The 18,685-nt window shown below is 46.0% G+C and overlaps 1 protein-coding gene and 1 pseudogene across 1 annotated transcript; one reads left to right on the forward strand and one right to left on the reverse strand.

Annotated features, from left to right (window-relative positions):
- Positions 1-1,875: 1,875 nt before the first annotated feature.
- Positions 1,876-2,823, forward strand: LOC112121498 (olfactory receptor 52K1-like). Its single transcript, XM_024220476.2, has one exon. It carries the CDS (start codon positions 1,876-1,878, stop codon positions 2,821-2,823), a length of 948 nt encoding a protein of 315 aa, XP_024076244.2.
- A 14,607-nt stretch (positions 2,824-17,430) lies between these two features.
- Positions 17,431-18,378, reverse strand: LOC112125507 (annotated as a pseudogene).
- Between the last annotated feature and the right edge of the window lie 307 nt (positions 18,379-18,685).

Below are 18,685 nucleotides of genomic sequence, written 5' to 3' on the forward strand. Positions count from 1 at the left end.
CCCCCCCCGGCGGCCAGAGCGCCGGGGGCAGGGCAGCGAGCCCCGGCTGGGGCTCGGCTCTTCCCCCCCCGGCGGCCAGAGCGCCGCGCCGCCGCCCCCCTCCAGGTGCCACCCCAAGCACCAGCTTGGGTGCCTGGTGCCTGGAGCCGGCCCTGACAACTGGTTTCTGAGATCTGTCAGTTAGCCAGTTTTTAATCCACTTTACATGTGCTCTCCTGATGTTGTAGACTGTTCATTTTTTATCTGAATGTTTTTCCTACTAAATGAAATGCCTCGGAGAAACTGAAGTTTATTCCATCTGCGCAGTACCCTTGATCTACCAAAAGTGCACTTTCATTAAAGGATGAAATCAGTTTTATTTGACAAGACCTGTTTTCCATAAACCATGTTGTTTACTGGCATTAATTATATTCATAGACTTTTTTTTAACTAATCCCATACCAGTTTTCCATTGTTTCCTAACCTTGTCAAATCTTTTTTTTTTTTTTAATATTTCCCTTTTTTTTAAAATACTTTACATTTAACATAGAACTGTCCTGTATTTGGCTTCTTTTTTTTTTTTTTTTATGGCTCTGCTGCTGACAGATTGCGCACTTCCACTTCTGAAGGGGATGTGTGGTTGATCGGTCAGTTCATTACTCTGGTGTTTGTAACTCTAAGGTTCTACTGTAGATGCTGTTCAACATTCTCCTTGGCAGCTACTGGACTGGGGAATATTTCATTACTTCATGTGATATGAGTACCTCATACTGCTTTTTTCCAAATACAGAACAAAACTATTTATTCAACACATCTGTGTTTTCTGCAACATTAAGAGGTTTCCTTTCTCCATCTAGGAATTGGCCTAAACCTTTTCTAGGATTTCTTTTGTTCTTAATATACTTAATAACCTCCTTTTTGTTATCCTTAGTCCCGCCAAGCATGGATATTTCCCTGATGTCTTTTACGTCCCCAATCAATTTTCATATCTTCCAATTTGTATTGCTTGCCATCTATTTTCGCTTCTTTCCCATTTGTATATATTGTTTTTCCCCACATAATTGCTGCCTTCACTTTGCCACTGAACTGGGTTTTTAGCCAAAGTTCTCCACCTCCTTGACTGTGGAATCGTGACTATTTAGCTATCCAACAAACTCTCAGTTCTTTTCTTTATATTACTCTCCTCTGTCAATTACCCCCTTCTTTGTCTCTTCTCTAAACTAAACTGTCCCAGACTTATCAGTTTGTCCGCATATGACAGCCTTCCCCATTCTCAGAGCCTGTCTCAGAAATCTCCTTTATAATGCTGTATCCTTTTTAGAGACTGGGTGACCAAAACTGAGCACATGTCCAGAGCAGGTTATTCTCCATTAATGAGGTGTGTTCTAGTTGAGATGTTTCTCCCTGGCACATGTCTTGGCAAAAGGTTTTTTTTTTTTAATAATCTCAGGTTTTGAGCAGCCGGGTGAACGGGGAACTCCCTACAGCATGGACTCTCTAGCCTGGCTTTCATTACATTAAGGAACAATGATGGATAACTTGTGGTTCCTGCTGCTGCCTATTAAGGTTTCCCACACCAAGACATGTAGAATTATTGACGCATAGAGCACCATCAAATATGGAATTGGGATTATTAGGCCCAGTTCTTCATAATTCATTTATCTGAATAATGAAAATGTCATTGTTCAGTGTGTGAAGAGCGACCAATCTGCTTCACCCATGAGAACAGCCTCCAGTAGTGCATGTATGTCTCATATTAACATTGTCTCTCCATCCAGGCATTTGTACTGCGACCATCACCCCAGAGCCTGGGCACATACAGGAAGTCAGGGGAACGTACGGTACATGCAGGAGACACCGTTCTGCCTCAGAGTTGGACACCTTCTCCCCTACGCCATGTCTGATTCCAACACAACCGACTTCACCAACCCCTCCACCTTCATCCTGCTGGGCATTCCTGGCCTGGAGGCGGCCCATGTCTGGATCTCCATTCCCTTCTGCACCATGTACATAATTTCCATCTTGGGGAACTTCACCATCCTTTTCATTGTGAAGAGGGAGCCAAGCCTCCATGAGCCAATGTACTATTTCCTCTGCATGCTGGCCGGCAGCGACCTAGTCCTGTCTACATCCACCCTACCCAAAATGCTGAGCATTTTCTGGTTCAATTCCAGGGAGATCGATTTCAGTGCCTGCCTCACCCAGCTGTACTTCGTTGCCTGCTTCCTAGTGATGGACTCTGGGATCCTTGTGGCCATTGCTTTGGATCGCTACGTGGCCATCTGCCATCCCCTGAGACATTCCACCATCCTGACAAGCCCCGTGGTGATGAAGATTGGCCTGGCTATGGTGCTGCACAGTTTCATGCTTGTACTGCCCTTTCCCTTCCTGGCGAGGCGGTGGCCATATTGTAGAACCAACATTATCCCCCACTCATACTGTGAGCACATGGCTATGGTGAAGCTGGCCTGTGCTGATATCCACATCAGTAGTAACTACAGCATCTCTGTGGGATTCATGGTGACTGGTCTGGATGTGTTTTTTATCATGGTGTCCTATATCCAGATCCTCAGGGCCATCTTCAGCCTCCCCACAAAGGATGCCCAGCTCAAGACTTTTGGGACCTGTGGCTCCCACCTCTGTGTCATTTTATCCACTTACATCCCATCTGTCTTCTCCGCCCTCATGCACCGGTTTGGCCACAACATGGCTGTATATTTCCACGTTCTGATGGCCAACGCGTACCTGCTCGTGCCCCCTATGCTACACCCCATCATCTATGGGGTGAGGACCAAACAGATCCGGGACAGGCTGCTCCGGCTCTTTACTCATAAAGGGATCTAAAATTTCCTCCTGGTGCTCTGGCTCTCAGACCGAGCTCCGTGCAGAGCTGGCAGGTGACATGGTGCTGGGCCGTCTTCCCTGAAAAACTTACTGGACAGTCAAAAAGACATTAAATCCTTTCCTGATGTCACTGTGATGTGTGTCAGCATGACAAACTGGGGAATAGGGCTATGTACAATTCAGTGGGCGATCACCTCTCTAATTGCTGGTAACTGGAGCCCCCAAACCCCATCCCTTGCCCCACCTCTTCTGCCAAGGCTCCGACCCTGCTTTACATCCCCCCCAAGGCTCCGCCCCGTCATAGAATTATAGAATATCAGGGTTGGAAGGGACCTCAGGAGGTCATCTAGTCCAACCGCCTGCTCAAAGCAGGACCAGTCCACAACTAAATCATCCCAGCCAGGGCTTTGTCAAGCCTGACCTTATAAACCTCTAAGGAAGGAGATTCCACCACCTCCCTAGGTAACCCATTCCAGTGCTTCACCACCCTCCTAGTGAAAAAGGTTTTCCTAATTGTGACGCATTCTATATGATTTAATGAAAATATGCTAATGAGTGGGAATATAAATATGCTTCATGCAAAAGGTCTCTTGTAAGGTATTATTACAAAGCTTATAATCTACTGAGTGTGGTCATCCTATTTGTATAAATGTACCACTCTTGTATCTGAAACTAGAAATATGAAATATAACTCTGAGGGCCTATTATAATTATGCAAAGTGTGGGACATTAATGGTGGTTTGGAATCTTGATGGCTCCTATTAACCAGGACAATTGACTGTAGATGGCTCTGTTTTACCTGTAAGTCTTCCTGTATACGTGTGTGCTGGCAAGTGGGCAATGAAGTCTTACAGTGACATGTGATCATGTCACCTGAACTGGAATCCATCTTTAGCCTGGTGCTTTTCCATTGAGAAGGTGGGGCGGGGGGAACCCAGAGAGGGACAAAGGATTCCCGCCTTATGCAAAAGATATATAAATGGGTGGAACAGAGAAAAGAGGGAGCCATCATGAGGAATCCCCTAGCTACCACCTGAGCTGGACCAAGGGATGTACCGGGGAAAGGACTGTGCCCAGACTAGGAAGGCGTCCACTCTGTGAAAAAAACTTATTGAAACATCTCTGAGGGTGAGATCTTATCTGTATTCAGTTTCTTACTGTATTAGGCTCAGACTGGCGTGTTTTATTTTATTTTGCTTGGTAATTCACTTTGTTCTGTCTGTCACTACTTGGAACCACTTAAATCCTACTTTCTGTATTTCTTAGAGTATGTATTAATACCTGGGGGGGCAAACAGCTGTGCATATCTCTCTATCAGTGCTATAGAGGGCGAACAATTTATGAGTTTACCCTGTATATGCTTTATACAGGGTAAAACGGATTTATTTGTATTTTAGACCCCATTGGGAGTTGGGCGTCTAAATGTTAAAGACAGGAATACCTCTGTAAGTTGCTTTCCGCTAAGCCTACAGCTGTTAGGGGACACGATTCAGAGCCTGGCTCTGTGTTGGAGCAGACGGGCGTGTCTGGCTCAGCAAGACAAGGTGCTGGAGTCCTAAGCTGCCAGGGCAGGAAAGCCAGGGCAGAAATAGTCTTGACACATCACTTGGCAGTTCCCAAGGGGGGTTCTGTGATTCAACCCGTCACACTAATATCCAACCTAAACCTCCCCCACTGCAACCTGAGACCATTACTCCTTGTTCTGTCATCTGGTACCACTGAGAACAGTCTAGATCCATCCTCTTTGGAACCCCCTTTCAGGTAGTTGAAAGCAGCTATCAAATCCCCCCTCATTCTTCTCTTCTGCAGACTAAACAATCCCAGTTCCCTCAGCCTCTCCTCAAAAGTCATGTGCTTCAGCCCCCTAATCATTTTTCTTGTCCTCCGCTGGACTCTTTCCAATTTTTCCACATCCTTCTTGTAGTGTGGGGCCCAAAACTGGACACAGTACTCCAGATGAGGCCTCACCAATGCTGAATAGAGGGGAATGATCACATCCCTTGATCTGCTGGCAATGCCCCTACTTATACAGCCCAACATGCCGTTAGCCTTCTTGGCAACAAGGCCACACTGTTGACTCATCTCCAGCTTCTTGTCCACTGTAACACCTAGGTCCTTTTCTGCAGGACTTCTGCCTAGCCACTTGGTCCCTAGTCTGTAGCTTGCTCCTCTATTCCCCTCCTCATGTCAGTTGTTGGATCATTTCCACCTCCCTCCCCCGAACCCAGCTAAAAGGGAGACATTTCAGATTTCCGTGGGGGTGGCAACTTTAACCGTGATTCCAAGGGCTACTTAGGGTCTTGAAAACTCTAGTTTTGTGGCAGATAACTTAGCCATTAGCTGACAGGAGCTCTGTGTCTAATTCTGATATAAAAGAAATAAAATAAAATAAATATTAGACCCACTCAGCTCTAATACTAACATGTTCTGACATCTTGTGCCCGGTCACTTAAGGGACACTGGTTATGTTTAAAATATTAATGTATATTCTTACTTTGTTACTAACTCTGCAGAGAGAGAGATCCCAGCAGGACTCCTGGGTTCTATCTCAGTTTATAGATTCATAGATTCATAGATTCTAGGACTGGAAGGGACCTCGAGAGGTCATCGAGTCCAGTCCCCTGCCCGCATGGCAGGACCAAATACTGTCTAGACCATCCCTGATAGACATTTATCTAACCTACTCTTAAATATCTCCAGAGATGGAGATTCCACAACCTCCCTAGGCAATTTATTCCAGTTCTGGGAGGGAAGTGAGGTCTAATGCATTACAGCGGGGGAGGGAGGGGAAAAGGGTGGAGATATATCTGGGGTTTCGATAAGAACATAAGAATGGCCATACTGGGTCAGACTAATGGTCTATCTAGCCCAGTATCCTGTTTTCCAACAGTGCCCAATGCCAGGTGCCCTAGAGGGAATGAACAGAACAGGGAATCATCAAATGATTCATACCCTGTTGCCCACTCCCAGGTTCTGGCAAACAGAGCTAAAGACAGCATCCCTGCCCATCCTGGATAATAGCTATTGATTGAGCTATCCTCCATAAACTTATCTAGTTCTTATTGGAACCATGTTCTAATTCTGGCCTTCACAACTTCCCCTGGCAAAGAGTTCCGCAGGTTGACTGTGAAGAAATACTTCCTTTTGTTTGTTTTAAATCTTCTGCCAACTAAATCTATGAAGTGACCCCTAGTTTGTGTGTTATGAGAAGGAGTAAATAACACTTTCTTATTTACTTTTGCCACAGCAGTCATGATTTTATAGACCTCTGTCGTATCCTCCCTTAGTCATCTCTTTTCCAAGCTGAAAAGTCCCAGTCTTATTAATCTCCGCATACAGTATTGAAGATGTGGTTGTACCATGGATTTATATAGAGGCAATATGCTATTTTCTGTCTCATAATCTATCCCTTTCTTTATGATTCCCAATATTCTGTTCATTTGTTTGATTGCCAGTGCACATTGAGCAGATGTTTTAACCCTATTAACTCACATTAGATTGTATGAATTGTCTGTAGCCTTATATCTTTGGGCTTTTACTCATGCTCCTTGTACTGAGGGGTAGTGTAGTAGTAGGATTTTATGTTTGTATTTTATATAATTTAAAATAAAAAATAAAGAATAATAATGTAGCACGTATTAAATGTCTTGGTGTATGATTTAATTATATCCTGACAGTCATCCTTTTTAAATAGCAGAAAGGAATGGCCTAGTGGGCCATTGGTAAAGATGCATCAGCCAGAATCTGCATCTGAGTTGATTTCAAGGCAGTAACAGACCTTTTAGGGTGACCACTTCATTGTAGGTTTAGCATTTTAAAATAAGTAAAAGAATGCCATGATTGTTTTTCTCTTTCATTGCAATTTGATGTTCCTGTTCAAATGTTCTGTGTAAATCAATTCTGTTTTGTCTGTGAATGAGGAATGTGTGCGTTAGAAAATAAGTGTAAAGGCCATCACTGAACCAGATGTTCTAGGGAGGAACCGAGGACAGACTCAAGGGCGCCAGAAAATTACAACACGCCCCAATTGAAATGTCAGAAAAGGGCAAATTAAGAACTCTAAAAATAAGACAGGTACCTATCAATGGGGACAAAATAGCTGTAATCAAAACCAGCATGGGGTAACTCCCTAAAAAAGGTAATAAAAAACAAAATAGAAAAAATAAAAACAAAACAATTTAAAAAACAAGTACTTGTCAAACAACAATTGATTACAGCATGATAGTGCAAAACTCATTGGTCCCAATGAAAAAAAAGTCACTATATAAACAGGGTGCCTTGCTGTGAAATGATTTAGTGGGATGATTTAGTTGGGAATTGGTCCTGCTTTGAGCAGGGGGTTGGACTAGATACCTCCTGAGGTCCCTTCCAACCCTGATATTCTATGATTCTGTGATTCTATGAAACCTTGGGTTCATCCTGCCAAGACTTCCCCAGAGTATCGTGTCATGACTGACAGAACCCGGCTCCTCCCTACCCATGATCAACCCACATGGCCACTAGATTGATCCGGACTATAGCCTGGTAACTATAACATTGACTGGTGGGACAGTGTGTGTGTGAATCCATGCAAATGCTAATTGCTGTATCTTCAATAAACGCGGCGTATTGCCTTTTCCCCTGAAAAAGATACCATGTGCTTCTTATAAGCAGAACAGCAGGAGGCTGGAATGGAGGCATCTGTCTATAAATAGGTTGGTCATTAAAAATATCCGCCCTAACGAAATATCACCTGGACAGATGAAGGGAGTAACTGCATTCTGGATAAAACCAGTTTTCTTCAGCTTCTCTGTGGACTGGTGGGCACGGAAGGAATGGAACCTGCCAGAAGAGGGAACAGAGAAAGAAGTGTTGGTCCAGCCCTTTAAAAACACAAAAACTGATTGAGCTGGAAGATGATGGGGCAGGAGAGAGGCACAAGTCCGGCAGACAGGGCTCTTTCATTGCAGGGCTGTGGCTGCAGCAGAGAGACAGACTCAAGGTGGAGGAGAAGCCATGAGTTGCAGGAGGTGGTCCCTAGATACCCTGGAGGGCTCTGACCAAATCCCAAAGTATGTTCCAGGATGGTGAGGACAAATTAATGCACATTGGAAAACAATCCCAACTATACATATGAAATAATGGTGTCTAAATTAGCTGTTACCACTCAAGAAAGAGACCTTGGAGTCATTATGGATAGTTCTCTGAAAACATCCACTCAATGTGCAGCGGCAGTCAAAAAAGACTCAGAATCCCTGGAGAGACCCAGTGCAGTCCTGGGAAAGGCACCGGAGCAGTTCTGTCCATCTCCACAGCCACTCACCCACCCCGGTCTCCAAATCCTGCCAGAAAAGGATGCGTGTCTGTGATGTTATTGACATGAACTGGGACCGTATAGATCATTGTTGCAACCAAGGTCCTGTAGTTGCATCAAATCTGGTACGAAGAGATCAAGTAAGGTGTCTATGTAATGGTTGTAATTTGCTGGTTATAATTATGCTGTCTGCATGTGTGCTGTGATTTTCCACAGTAAGAACAAAGGGGTTTCCTTCCACATGGTAGAGGGTATAAAAGGCCCTGGAAACCCCTTCATTTTGTCTTCAATCCTGTTTCTGACCTCAGTAGGAACTGTGCTTGAAACTGAAGCTCTGAACGAAGGACTGAATGACCCATCCAAGCTGGGATGTTTGTACTCCAGAGACTTGATTGGTTTGAATCAGCAGTAATCCCATCAAGCCTGAAACAAGCCTGAACTAAGAACTTTGCAATTGTTGAATGTATTTGATTCCATTTAACCAATTTAACTCTCATCTATATTTCTTCCTTTTTATAAATAAACCTTTAGATTCTAAAGGATTGGCAACAGCGTGATTTGTGGGTAAGATCTGACTTGTATATTGACCTGGGTCTGGGGCTTCATCCTTTGGGATCAGGAGAACCTTTTTTCCTTTACTGGGGTATTGGTTTTCATAAACATTCATCCCCATAAGGAGTGGTGCTGGTGGTGATACTGGGACATTGGAGTGTCTGAGGGAATTGCTTGTGTGGTTTGGTGTGCCTTAGTAGTGAAGGAACCCCAGTCTTGGCCTGTGTCTGCCCTGCTCTAAGCAATTTGTCCTGAATTGATACTCTCAGTAGTGTCCTGCCAAAGGACGCTTTGTTACAGTGGCGGAAAGGTAAATGTCGAGATAAAGCAGTGGACCTGCTTCTAGTACGCGTGGGTGGGAGGGAGCTCGTCTGACACCTGTCCCCGACCATCAGGCCAGAGCTCTTGACCCAGTTGACCCAGGTGGATGAGGCTGCTGAGTAGATCGCCTGACAGGCCTCCACCTGCACCAGGTTGCCCAGGTTCTGGGCCAAGAGGAGCACGTCATCGGCGTATGCTGACAGGACCAGAGACAACTCTGGCTCATGGAGCACCAACCCCGTCAATCTCTGGTGGAGGAGACAGAGTATACAGCTGGCCCGACAGCAGACGCCCCTGACATACCCCTGGTCCGAAGCTGACCGGTTCGGTCACGGTCCAGTGGAACCTGACCAAGCACTCCATGGAGGCATACAGCACCTAGAGAAAACCCACAAACTGAGGCCAGAAGACTAACACCCATAGAGAGTCCATGAGATACCCGTGGTCCATCCTGTCAAATGCCTTCTCCTGGTCCGGGGACAGGAGGGTGAATGACCGATCGTCCCTACACCCGAGCTCCAGGAGGTGATTTAGATAAAAATCCAGGGGAAAGGGCCACTTGGAGTCCCTGTGTCCCCAAAATATTCCTCCAAGCCCTGCGCCCCCTTTCCTGGGGAGGCTTGAGAATAATATACTAACCAATTGGTTACAAAGTGATCACAGACCAAACCCCTGGGTTTTTAGGACTCTGAAAATCAATCCGGCTTTTAAAAGAATAATTTTATTTTTTTTAAAAGTAAAAGAATCATACGTGCAAAATCAGGATGGAAGGTAACTTTTCAGGGTAAATAAAAAGATTTAAAACACAGAGGATTCCCCTCTGACTCTGCTTTCCAGTTACAAAACAGGAATGAAATTTCCTCTTAGCATATGGAAAATTCACAAGCTAAAACAAAAGATAATCTAATGCATTTCCTTGCCTTTACTTACAATTTCTGTAATTTTAGATGTATCATTTCAGGTATCTTTTTAGGAGAGGGTTTACCTGCTTGATCTCTCTCTCTGTCCAGAGAGGGAACAAACAAAAAGAGCAGAAACAAAACCTCTACTGCCCCCCCGCCCCCGGTTTTAAAGTATCTTCTTTCCTTATTGGTCCTTTTGGTCAGGTGCCAACCAGGTCATCTGAGCTTCTTAACCCCTTACAGGTAAAGTGATTCTGTACCTCTGGCCTGGAGGGACTTTATATTACTGCAGACATAAAGGTTGTTATCCTTCCCTTTATATTTATGACATGACCCCCAAACCACAGATGGTGGTGGACAGCCTGTTCTACACTGGCTGTGATTTCTTCCTGGAGCTCTAGGGGAAAAAACAGAGTTAATAAGACACATGCACCTTTAGATATACTACTGAATATATAAAAACTAACAATATTTCCCACATTTCAAGAACAATTTTAACCAGTTGATTCTGGGAAACTTTCACAGGAGAGTGCATCAGCCACTTTGTTAGAAGCTCCTGAAATGCGCTGTATTTCAAAATCAAAATCTTGGAGAGCTAAACTCCATTGAAGAAGTTTTTTTTGTTATTTTCCTTGAGAGTGTGAAGCCACTTCAGCACAGCATGGTCGGTTTGCAGGTGGAAATGCCATCCCCAAACGTATGGGCGTAGCTTTTCCAGAATGTACACAATGGCGTAACATTCCTTTTTGGTGACTGACCAGTGGCTTTCCCTCTCAGACAGTTTTTTGCTGAGAAAAATGACAGGTTGGAATTCTTGATCTGGTCCTTTCTGCATTAAAACTGCTCCCACACTACGCTCGGAAGCATCTGTGGTTACTAGGAAAGGTTTGTCAAAGTCTGGGACCCTTAGCACAAGGGCAGACATGAGTCTCGCTTTAAGCTGGTTAAAGGCCTTCTGACACTCTTCAGTCCACTGAACTGCATTTGGCTGTTTCTTTCTGGTCAGGTCTGTCAGTGGGGCAGCGATTTGGCTGTAGTGCGGTACAAATGGTCTGTAATATCCGGCCAAGCCTAAGAAGGATTGGACCTGTTTCTTTGACTTTGGGACAGGCCACTTTTGGATAGCATTCACTTTGGCTTGTAGGGGGTTGAAAGTTCCTTGACCCACATGGTGTCCAAGGTAAGTCACTCTGTTTAGGCCTATTTGACACTTTTTAGCCTTAACAGTTAGTCCTGCCTCCCTTATGCTCTCAAAAACTTTTTGTAGATGCTCCAGGTGTTCTGCCCATGAATCAGAAAATATGGCCACATCATCAAGGTAGGCTAGGAGATTCTACAAGTTTCTGGAAGGTGGTAGGTGCATTTCCCAGCCCGAAAGGGAGCACATTAAATTCATGCAGCCCTACATGGGTGATGAATGCTGACCTTTCCTTGGCGGATTCCTCTAGCAGTACTTGCCAGTACCCCTTGGTTAAGTCTAAGGTAGAGATGAACTGGGCACGTCCAAGTTTCTCCAATAGCTCATCTGTCCATGGCATTGGATAGTTGTCTGGGCAAGTTACAGCATTTAGCTTATGGTAGTTCATGCAAAAGTGTATTTCCCCATCCAGTTTGGGAACTAGAACCACTGGAAATGCTCATGCACTGTTAGAGAGGCAGATTACACCCATCCGTAGCATGTCCTGGATCTCCCGTTCTATAGCAGTTTTGGCTTGAGGAGCTACCCGGTAAGGTTGGGCCCTAATTGGGTGAGCATTACCTGTGTCAATGGAGTGGTATGTCCATTCGGTCCGTCCTGGGGTGGCTGAAAACATCGGCGCGAAGATAGTGCGCAGCTCCTTGATCTGCTGTCACTGCATATGTCCAAGGGTCATAGACAGGTTTGCCTCTTCCACGCCACCGTCACTTTTCCCTTCGTAGTAGACACCTTCAGGCCACTCAGCGTCATCTCCTCCCTGCGCTGTAAACTGAAAAACCTTTAATTCTCTGGAATAAAAGGGCTTTAGAGAATTAACATGGTACACTTTAGGCTTTAGGTCTGAGGTGGGGGAAGCTATGAGATAGTTATGTTGATCTGAATTTGATGGGTTAGTTGTTATGGCTCACCACTGATTGCATCCAACCAGAAGACTGATAGGTTCTTATGCAATTCAGACGACAGAGTTCAAGAACTCAGCGAGTTCTATGTCGGGAGTGGACTCTCGGGGTGCTTGGCAAGAACACGTACACTGAGGACAATACCAAACTGATAAAATATTTATTCAAATTAACATAAAAATAAGAAATGCAATGAAACTTATAACTGCAAAACAGTAAAACAATTCCAAAACTCCTGGTGGTAACATTTCTGTTATAAATACCTTAACCTAACATAGTCACAGCCTTCCTTTAGGACCGGTAATAGGAGGTGAAGGACCAGCCTCACTCCTGGCATGCCCAATAACACGATGGTGCTGGCTTCCCCAATGTTTAGGAATGTTGAGTAGTTATACTATACTGCACAAGCTGAGCTGATAGATAGATAGATAGATAGATAGATAGATAGATAGATAGATTATAGGAGAACGGGAAAAAGCACTCCAAGAAACCAAAGCTTCAGGAGCTTTAGATAAGCCCTGAAGAGCCTTCTTACAAGGTATTTTACAGGATTCTGACCCTTTGTAATTCAGGCCCAACCTACTATACTCAAATCTTATTTCAGTACACTAAGAAATTTATGGGTACCCTTCTCCTTTAGGTTAGTGGATTATGACACTTACTTTCTAAATATAGTAATAAGGACTATCTCACTCCAAAACTGCCAGCCTAGGCTCTCTTGGTGACCTCCAAGTTGTGGTGTACGCTGCGGTTACCAACCAGTTGTAGATGCCGGATAAACCTGTGATGTGATGTGGATAGTTCCTCCCTTTGGTTCCCCAAAGTTCAGGGACCATTCTTATCTGTGCCAAAGGTTGCCAGCTATAATGCTGACATATTTATAACCAATTCTACTTTTTGCTGTAGAGCAGATCTTACCAGATCTTACAGGCTGGTGGGCTTCTTGCATTTCAGCATTTCAGCAAAACTTATTATTAGGAAACACATGCCTCAACACATCCTAAATTCCAAGGAATTAATACTGATAAAATATAAGAATAAAATGGATTAATTTCAGGAAAAGAAACATATTAATTGATACTGCTGGCTGGGTTAGTAGGATATAATAGCTAGCAAAATAATCCTATGGGCTACAGGCTGTGAAACAATCAGTCCCCCTGCCCCTGTGCTTACTCACCATTTTGGGGCTCCTGCAGGTTATATGTGCTGGCTTTGGGACAGGCAATTTCTATTATTGTGTACACTGTGCTTGTCTTTAAATAAGTCGAATCATTGCTCTGTCTGGTGTGAACAATGCTGCCTCTGTTAAGTGTTGCATTTTGGCTTTACAGATGCAACCTTGAGATCCCAGCCATCCTTGTTATCAATGGCCGAAAGACTCCAAAGAATCAGGAAGCGCCCACGAAGAAGCAAAGAGGACATACTGCATGATGTCACGCAGCAGTCCCTTAATGAAAACTAAAAAGTGCAGGAGTGGTGGGAGAGTGAAAGGAGGGACCGACAGCAGAATGAGGGTCACCGGCACTAAAGCATGGAGCAGCTGCTAAGCATCATGGAGCGCCAAGCAGACTCGATACAGGCACTCATAGCAATGCAGGCAGAGCACTTCCGTGCCGCCGCCCCCACAGCCCTTGTCCCCAAACTCTTTCCCTTGTGCCCCCATGTCACTGCCAACCCACTTTCCCCAACATCCGGGTTCTTATTGCCACCAGCTGCCTCCAACACCTGTAGCTTCACCACCCAGCCCTGCAAACTGTGACCCTATGGGCTTGTCACAGGGTCCGCGCAGGTTTCCACCCTCTTGTGCCGGCGCGCTGTGTTTGGGCTGGTTGAATAAAGAGTCCCAATGCCTTCTTTAGTGGTTTCACCTTCGTGCCTTTATTTACAGTGCTTTTGTGCAGTCCCAATTCTCCCAACAGCAATCACCCCTCAGACCCTTCCCAGGGTCTTCTGCCCCTTGTGGTGCCCTCCAGTGGGTAAGGAAACAGAGATGCAGCCCTCCTGTCTCCTCCCAGGCTAGCCTCCTCACTGAGGTTTGTCCAGGGCTTTTATAGCCCTCTCAGTCCTCAGCCCAGCTGTCTCTACTTGGCTCATCTTACTGCTCGGAGCTAGCCCTCGTTAGGGCTTGCAGCTGGGCCCCCTGCTGAGTGCCTGTGCCTCTACACCGGGCTTCCCGGGCAGGGAGCAGGGCTCAGCCAGCATTCTAGCAGGGCCTTAAAGGGGTTTACCCCTGCCCTGCCACAGGACTACCAATCCCCCCTTTGATGGGGTGATTACTAAAGAACCCCATCACACTGACCAAGGGACAGGTAGTTCAGGTGTGGGAACAGGCTCTGTTTCTTGATATAGCTCCAGCCTGGGCATTATAGAGGCATAATTAGTTGGTTGTATCGAAGGTGTTTGTCTTTGTAACTTATTGATTTTACACTGCATACATCCTACAGTGATGAAAACAATCCCAGTTGCAATTCCTTGGATAATAATCCATCCTTTCAACCCAATTTCCTCACAGGGAGAATCTACTTCTTGGCCTTCCCCATATAATAACTGGACAATTGCTTATTTGTTATCTGGATAAGGTGGGTTTCCTTTTGGGATACCAATTGTTTTAATTGTAATCCCAGAGGGGGAATATGTACCAAAAGCGTTGGCGTCTATAAAATAGTCAAATCCTGATAGGAGGGATCAGATGGAACAATAGTTGTGTTTTCAAAGGCAGGAATAGGGGAAATCACTTGATTTCCAATTGAGGTAAACTGCTTAGAGTAAAACAGAAATTTGGATCTGTGACCTGACAGTCTAAGGAACCATATAGGAACCTTTCCTGGTTGGTTACTATGCAAAATGGGCCATTTCCAGCATAGGTCGTCCTCTCCATAGGAGTTTTCCATCTGGTTAGTTGGACCATCTAACAAGGATTGATTCTGGAGCTCTCCCTGCAGTCCACGCAAGATAGTATTTGCCTCAAACACATTACATCTGCAGATATGCTGAGGCCCTTTTTTAGAGCAACAGGCCATCTGCAGAACTTTCCATGTTTGGATTGCAGTGTAATAGACTACCAAGGGAGACACATGGACAGGTACCTTGTAGATGCCAACTTCGAGGTGACCTATGGACTGTACTGCAGCCAACCGCCTATACACATCCTTGTCTGAGTCAAACATGGGTAAAGAGACTGTGAATGAAACATACAAGGATTGTGCTACAACACAATTTTGAGAAGATAAACATCTGTCTCGGTTGGGATGTGGTGTCACAGACCCCACTGATCTCATAATTCCAATGGATACATGTGGACGTGCATTCAAACATATAGATCTCTCCCCTTCAGGCCTTTCAAAACATTTAGGGCAATACCAATTTAATAATTGCTCATCTTTGATTAGGTTGGGGATCCTTCCCAATTCTAGGGATTGTAATGCCTCAGTGACAGTGTTAATCATCATCGAACAAGAGCAGAGCACCACACCAGTAGCATCTGACGACACTTGGGAGGTTGGTGATCTGGTAATGCTGTTATCCTACAGAGCACCAGAGCATAAGCTGTGTAATCAGTGGATCGGACCTTTCCGAATCATCGATCAACTCAGTTCAGCAGTGTACAAGATTAGAGGAACAGGAGGCAAATGTACTAAAGATAAAATCCACCATGCTAATCAGTTAAAGCTGTTTCAATCACCCAGGTCCCCGGAGCAGCTTGATTCCCAGGAGGTTATCCAGTGAGTGACGGGGAAGGGGAAAAAGAGCAAGCAGCAGTGGCAGAGACTTGGGGCAAGAGGCGGAGAAGGGAGTGGGAGATAGAGGCAAGAGGTGGAGCAGGGGCTGTGTCTCGGGGGAATAGGTGTAGAGGGGCTGTGGCCTTGAGGGGAGATGTGTACCAGGGTCATAGCCTTGGGGAGAGAAAGCAGGATAAGAGGGAGGGACCTAGTGGTCATGGTGGCTAGTTCTCTGAAAACATCCACTCAATGTGCAGCAGTAGTCAAAAAAGTGAACAGAATGTTGGCAATCGTTAAGAAAGGGATAGATAATATGACAGAAAATATCATATTGCCTATATATAAATCCATAGTACGCCCACATCTTGAATATTGCGTGAAGATGTGGTCGCCCCATCACAAAAAAGATATATTGGGATTGGAAAAGGTTCAAAAAAGGGCAATAAAGACCATTAGGGGTATGGAATGGCTTCCATATGAGGAGAGATTAATAAGACTGGGACTTTTCAGCTTGGAAAAGAGACGACTAAGGGGGGATATGATAGAGGTCTATAAAATCATAACTGGTGTGGAGAAAGTAAATAAGGAAGTGGGATATAATCCTTCTCATAACAGAAGAACTGGGGGTTACCAAATTAAATTAATAGGCAACAATTTAAAACAAACAAAAGGAAGTATTTCTTCACACAACACACAGCCAATCTGTGGAACTCCTTGCCAGAGGATGTTGTGAAGTTCCATCAATGGCCAAGATGGCAAGGGACGGTGTCTGTTTGCCAGCAGCTGGGAATGGGTGACAGGGGATGGATCACTTGATGATTACCTGTTCTGATCATTCCCTCTGGGGCACCTGGCACTGGCCACCATTGGAAGACAGGACACTGACCGATTCCCCAGTATGTCACACTGACACAACACAGTAAGGTCAGGAAAGGGTCCAATGCGCAGGTGGGCAAACTACGGCCCATGGGCCACATCCGGCCCACAGGACTGTCCTGCCTGGCCTTTTAGCTCCTGGCTGGGGAGCCTAGCCTCCAGCTCCTCCCCTGCTGTTCCCCCTCCCCCGCAGCCATGCCCCCGAGCGAGCAGCATGGCTTACTCCAGCTGGGCGGCACGGCTGCCAGTCCTGCCGCTCTGAGTGGCATGGTAAGGGGGCGGGGAGTGGGCGGGTTGGATAAGTGGCAGAGGGTCCCAGGGAGTAGTCAGGGGAAAGGGAGCAGGGGACGGTTGGATGGGGCGGAGGTTCTGGGTGGTGGTGGTCAGGGGACGGGGAACCGGAGGGGTTGGATAGGCATGGGAGTCCTGCAGGGACAGTCAGGTGGCTGGGTGTGGATAGGGGTCAGGGGAGTAGGCGGACAGGGAGCAGGATGGGTTGGATAGGGAGTGGGGTCCCAAGGCGGGGGTTAGGGGCAGGGGGTCATGGGAGGGGCGGTCGGGGACAAGGAGTGGGGAGTGGATGGGTGGAGGGTCCTGAGGGGGGCAGTCAGTGGGTAGGAAGTGGGAGGGGGCATATAGGGGGCAGGGGGTCAGGCTGTTTGGGGAGGCACAGCCTTCCCTACACGGCCCTCCATACAGTTTTGCATTTTCAATGTGGCCCTTGGGCCAAAAAGTTTGCCCACCTCTGGTCTAATGTCTCTCTGACTGCCCAGTCAGTAATTTAGGGAAGAGAGCACAGCACCAAGTCACCAGCCAGCTCTGCACAGAGCTCAGTCTGGAAAAAACTTTAAATCTCTTTATAAGTAAAGAGCCAGAATAGCCTGTCTTGGATCTGTTTGGTCCTCACTCCGTAGATGATGGGGTTGAGCATGGGGGGCACCAGGAGGTACACGTTGGCAATGAGAACGTGGAAATGCAGGGGCACATTGTGGCCAAACCGGTGTGTGAGGGAGGAGAAAATAACTGGGATGTAAAAGGTTAAGATGACACAGAGGTGGGAGCTGCAGGTCCCCAAAGCCTTGAGCCGGGCATCCTTTGTGGGGAGGCTGAAGATGGCCCTGAGGATCTGGGTATAGGACACAGAAATAAAAATCATATCCAGACCCCTGACACAGAGTACCACAAAGAGACCATAGTAACTACTGACGCGGGTGTCACCGCAGGCCAGCTTCACCACAGCTATGTACTCGCAGTACGAGTGGGGGATGACGTTGGTTCTGCAATATGGCCGTTATCTTACGAGGAAAGGATAAGGCAGTACGACCATGATGCCACGCAGCACCAAGGCCAGGCCAATCTTAACCACCACGGGGTTTGTCAGGGTGGTGGAATGTTTCAGGGGATCACAAATGGCGATCTAGCGATCAAAAGCCATGGCCACAAGGATCCCAGATGCCATAACTGAGAAGCACTGAACAAAGTACATCCGGGTGAGGCAGGCACTGAAATCTATCTCCGTGGAATTGAGCCAGAAGATGTTCAATGTTTTGGGCACAATGGACGTAGATATGACCAGGTCACTGCCACCCAGCATGCAGAGAAAATAGTACATGGGCCCATGGAGGCTCGGCTCCCTCTTCACAATGAACAGGATGGTGAAGTTCCCCAAGACGGCTATGGCGTACATGGTGCAGAAGGGGATGGAGATCCAGACATGGGCCGCCTCCAGGCCAGGAATGCCCAGCAGGATGAAGGTGGAGGGGTTGGTGAAGTTGGTTTTGTTGGAATCTGACATGGAGTAGGGGAGAAGTTGTTGAACTCTGAGGTGTTCCGAGGGCCTAGCGTGATGGTCGTAGTACAAAAGCCTGGATGGAGAGACAATGTTAATATTAGACACTACATGGACTACTGGATACTTTTCTCATGGGTGAAGTAGATTGGTTCCTCTTCACACTCATTTTCATTTTTCAGATAAATGAATTATGAACAACTGACCCTACTAATGCCAATTCCATATTTGATAGTCCTCCATGCATCAATAATTTCTACATATCGTGGTCTGGGAAACCTTAATAGGCACCAGTAGGAAACACAAGTGTGGA

Source organism: Terrapene carolina, unplaced genomic scaffold (genome assembly GCF_002925995.2).
Source record: "Terrapene carolina triunguis isolate 2854851 unplaced genomic scaffold, T_m_triunguis-2.0 Scaffold17344, whole genome shotgun sequence".
NCBI classification, from domain to species: Eukaryota; Metazoa; Chordata; order Testudines; family Emydidae; genus Terrapene; species Terrapene triunguis.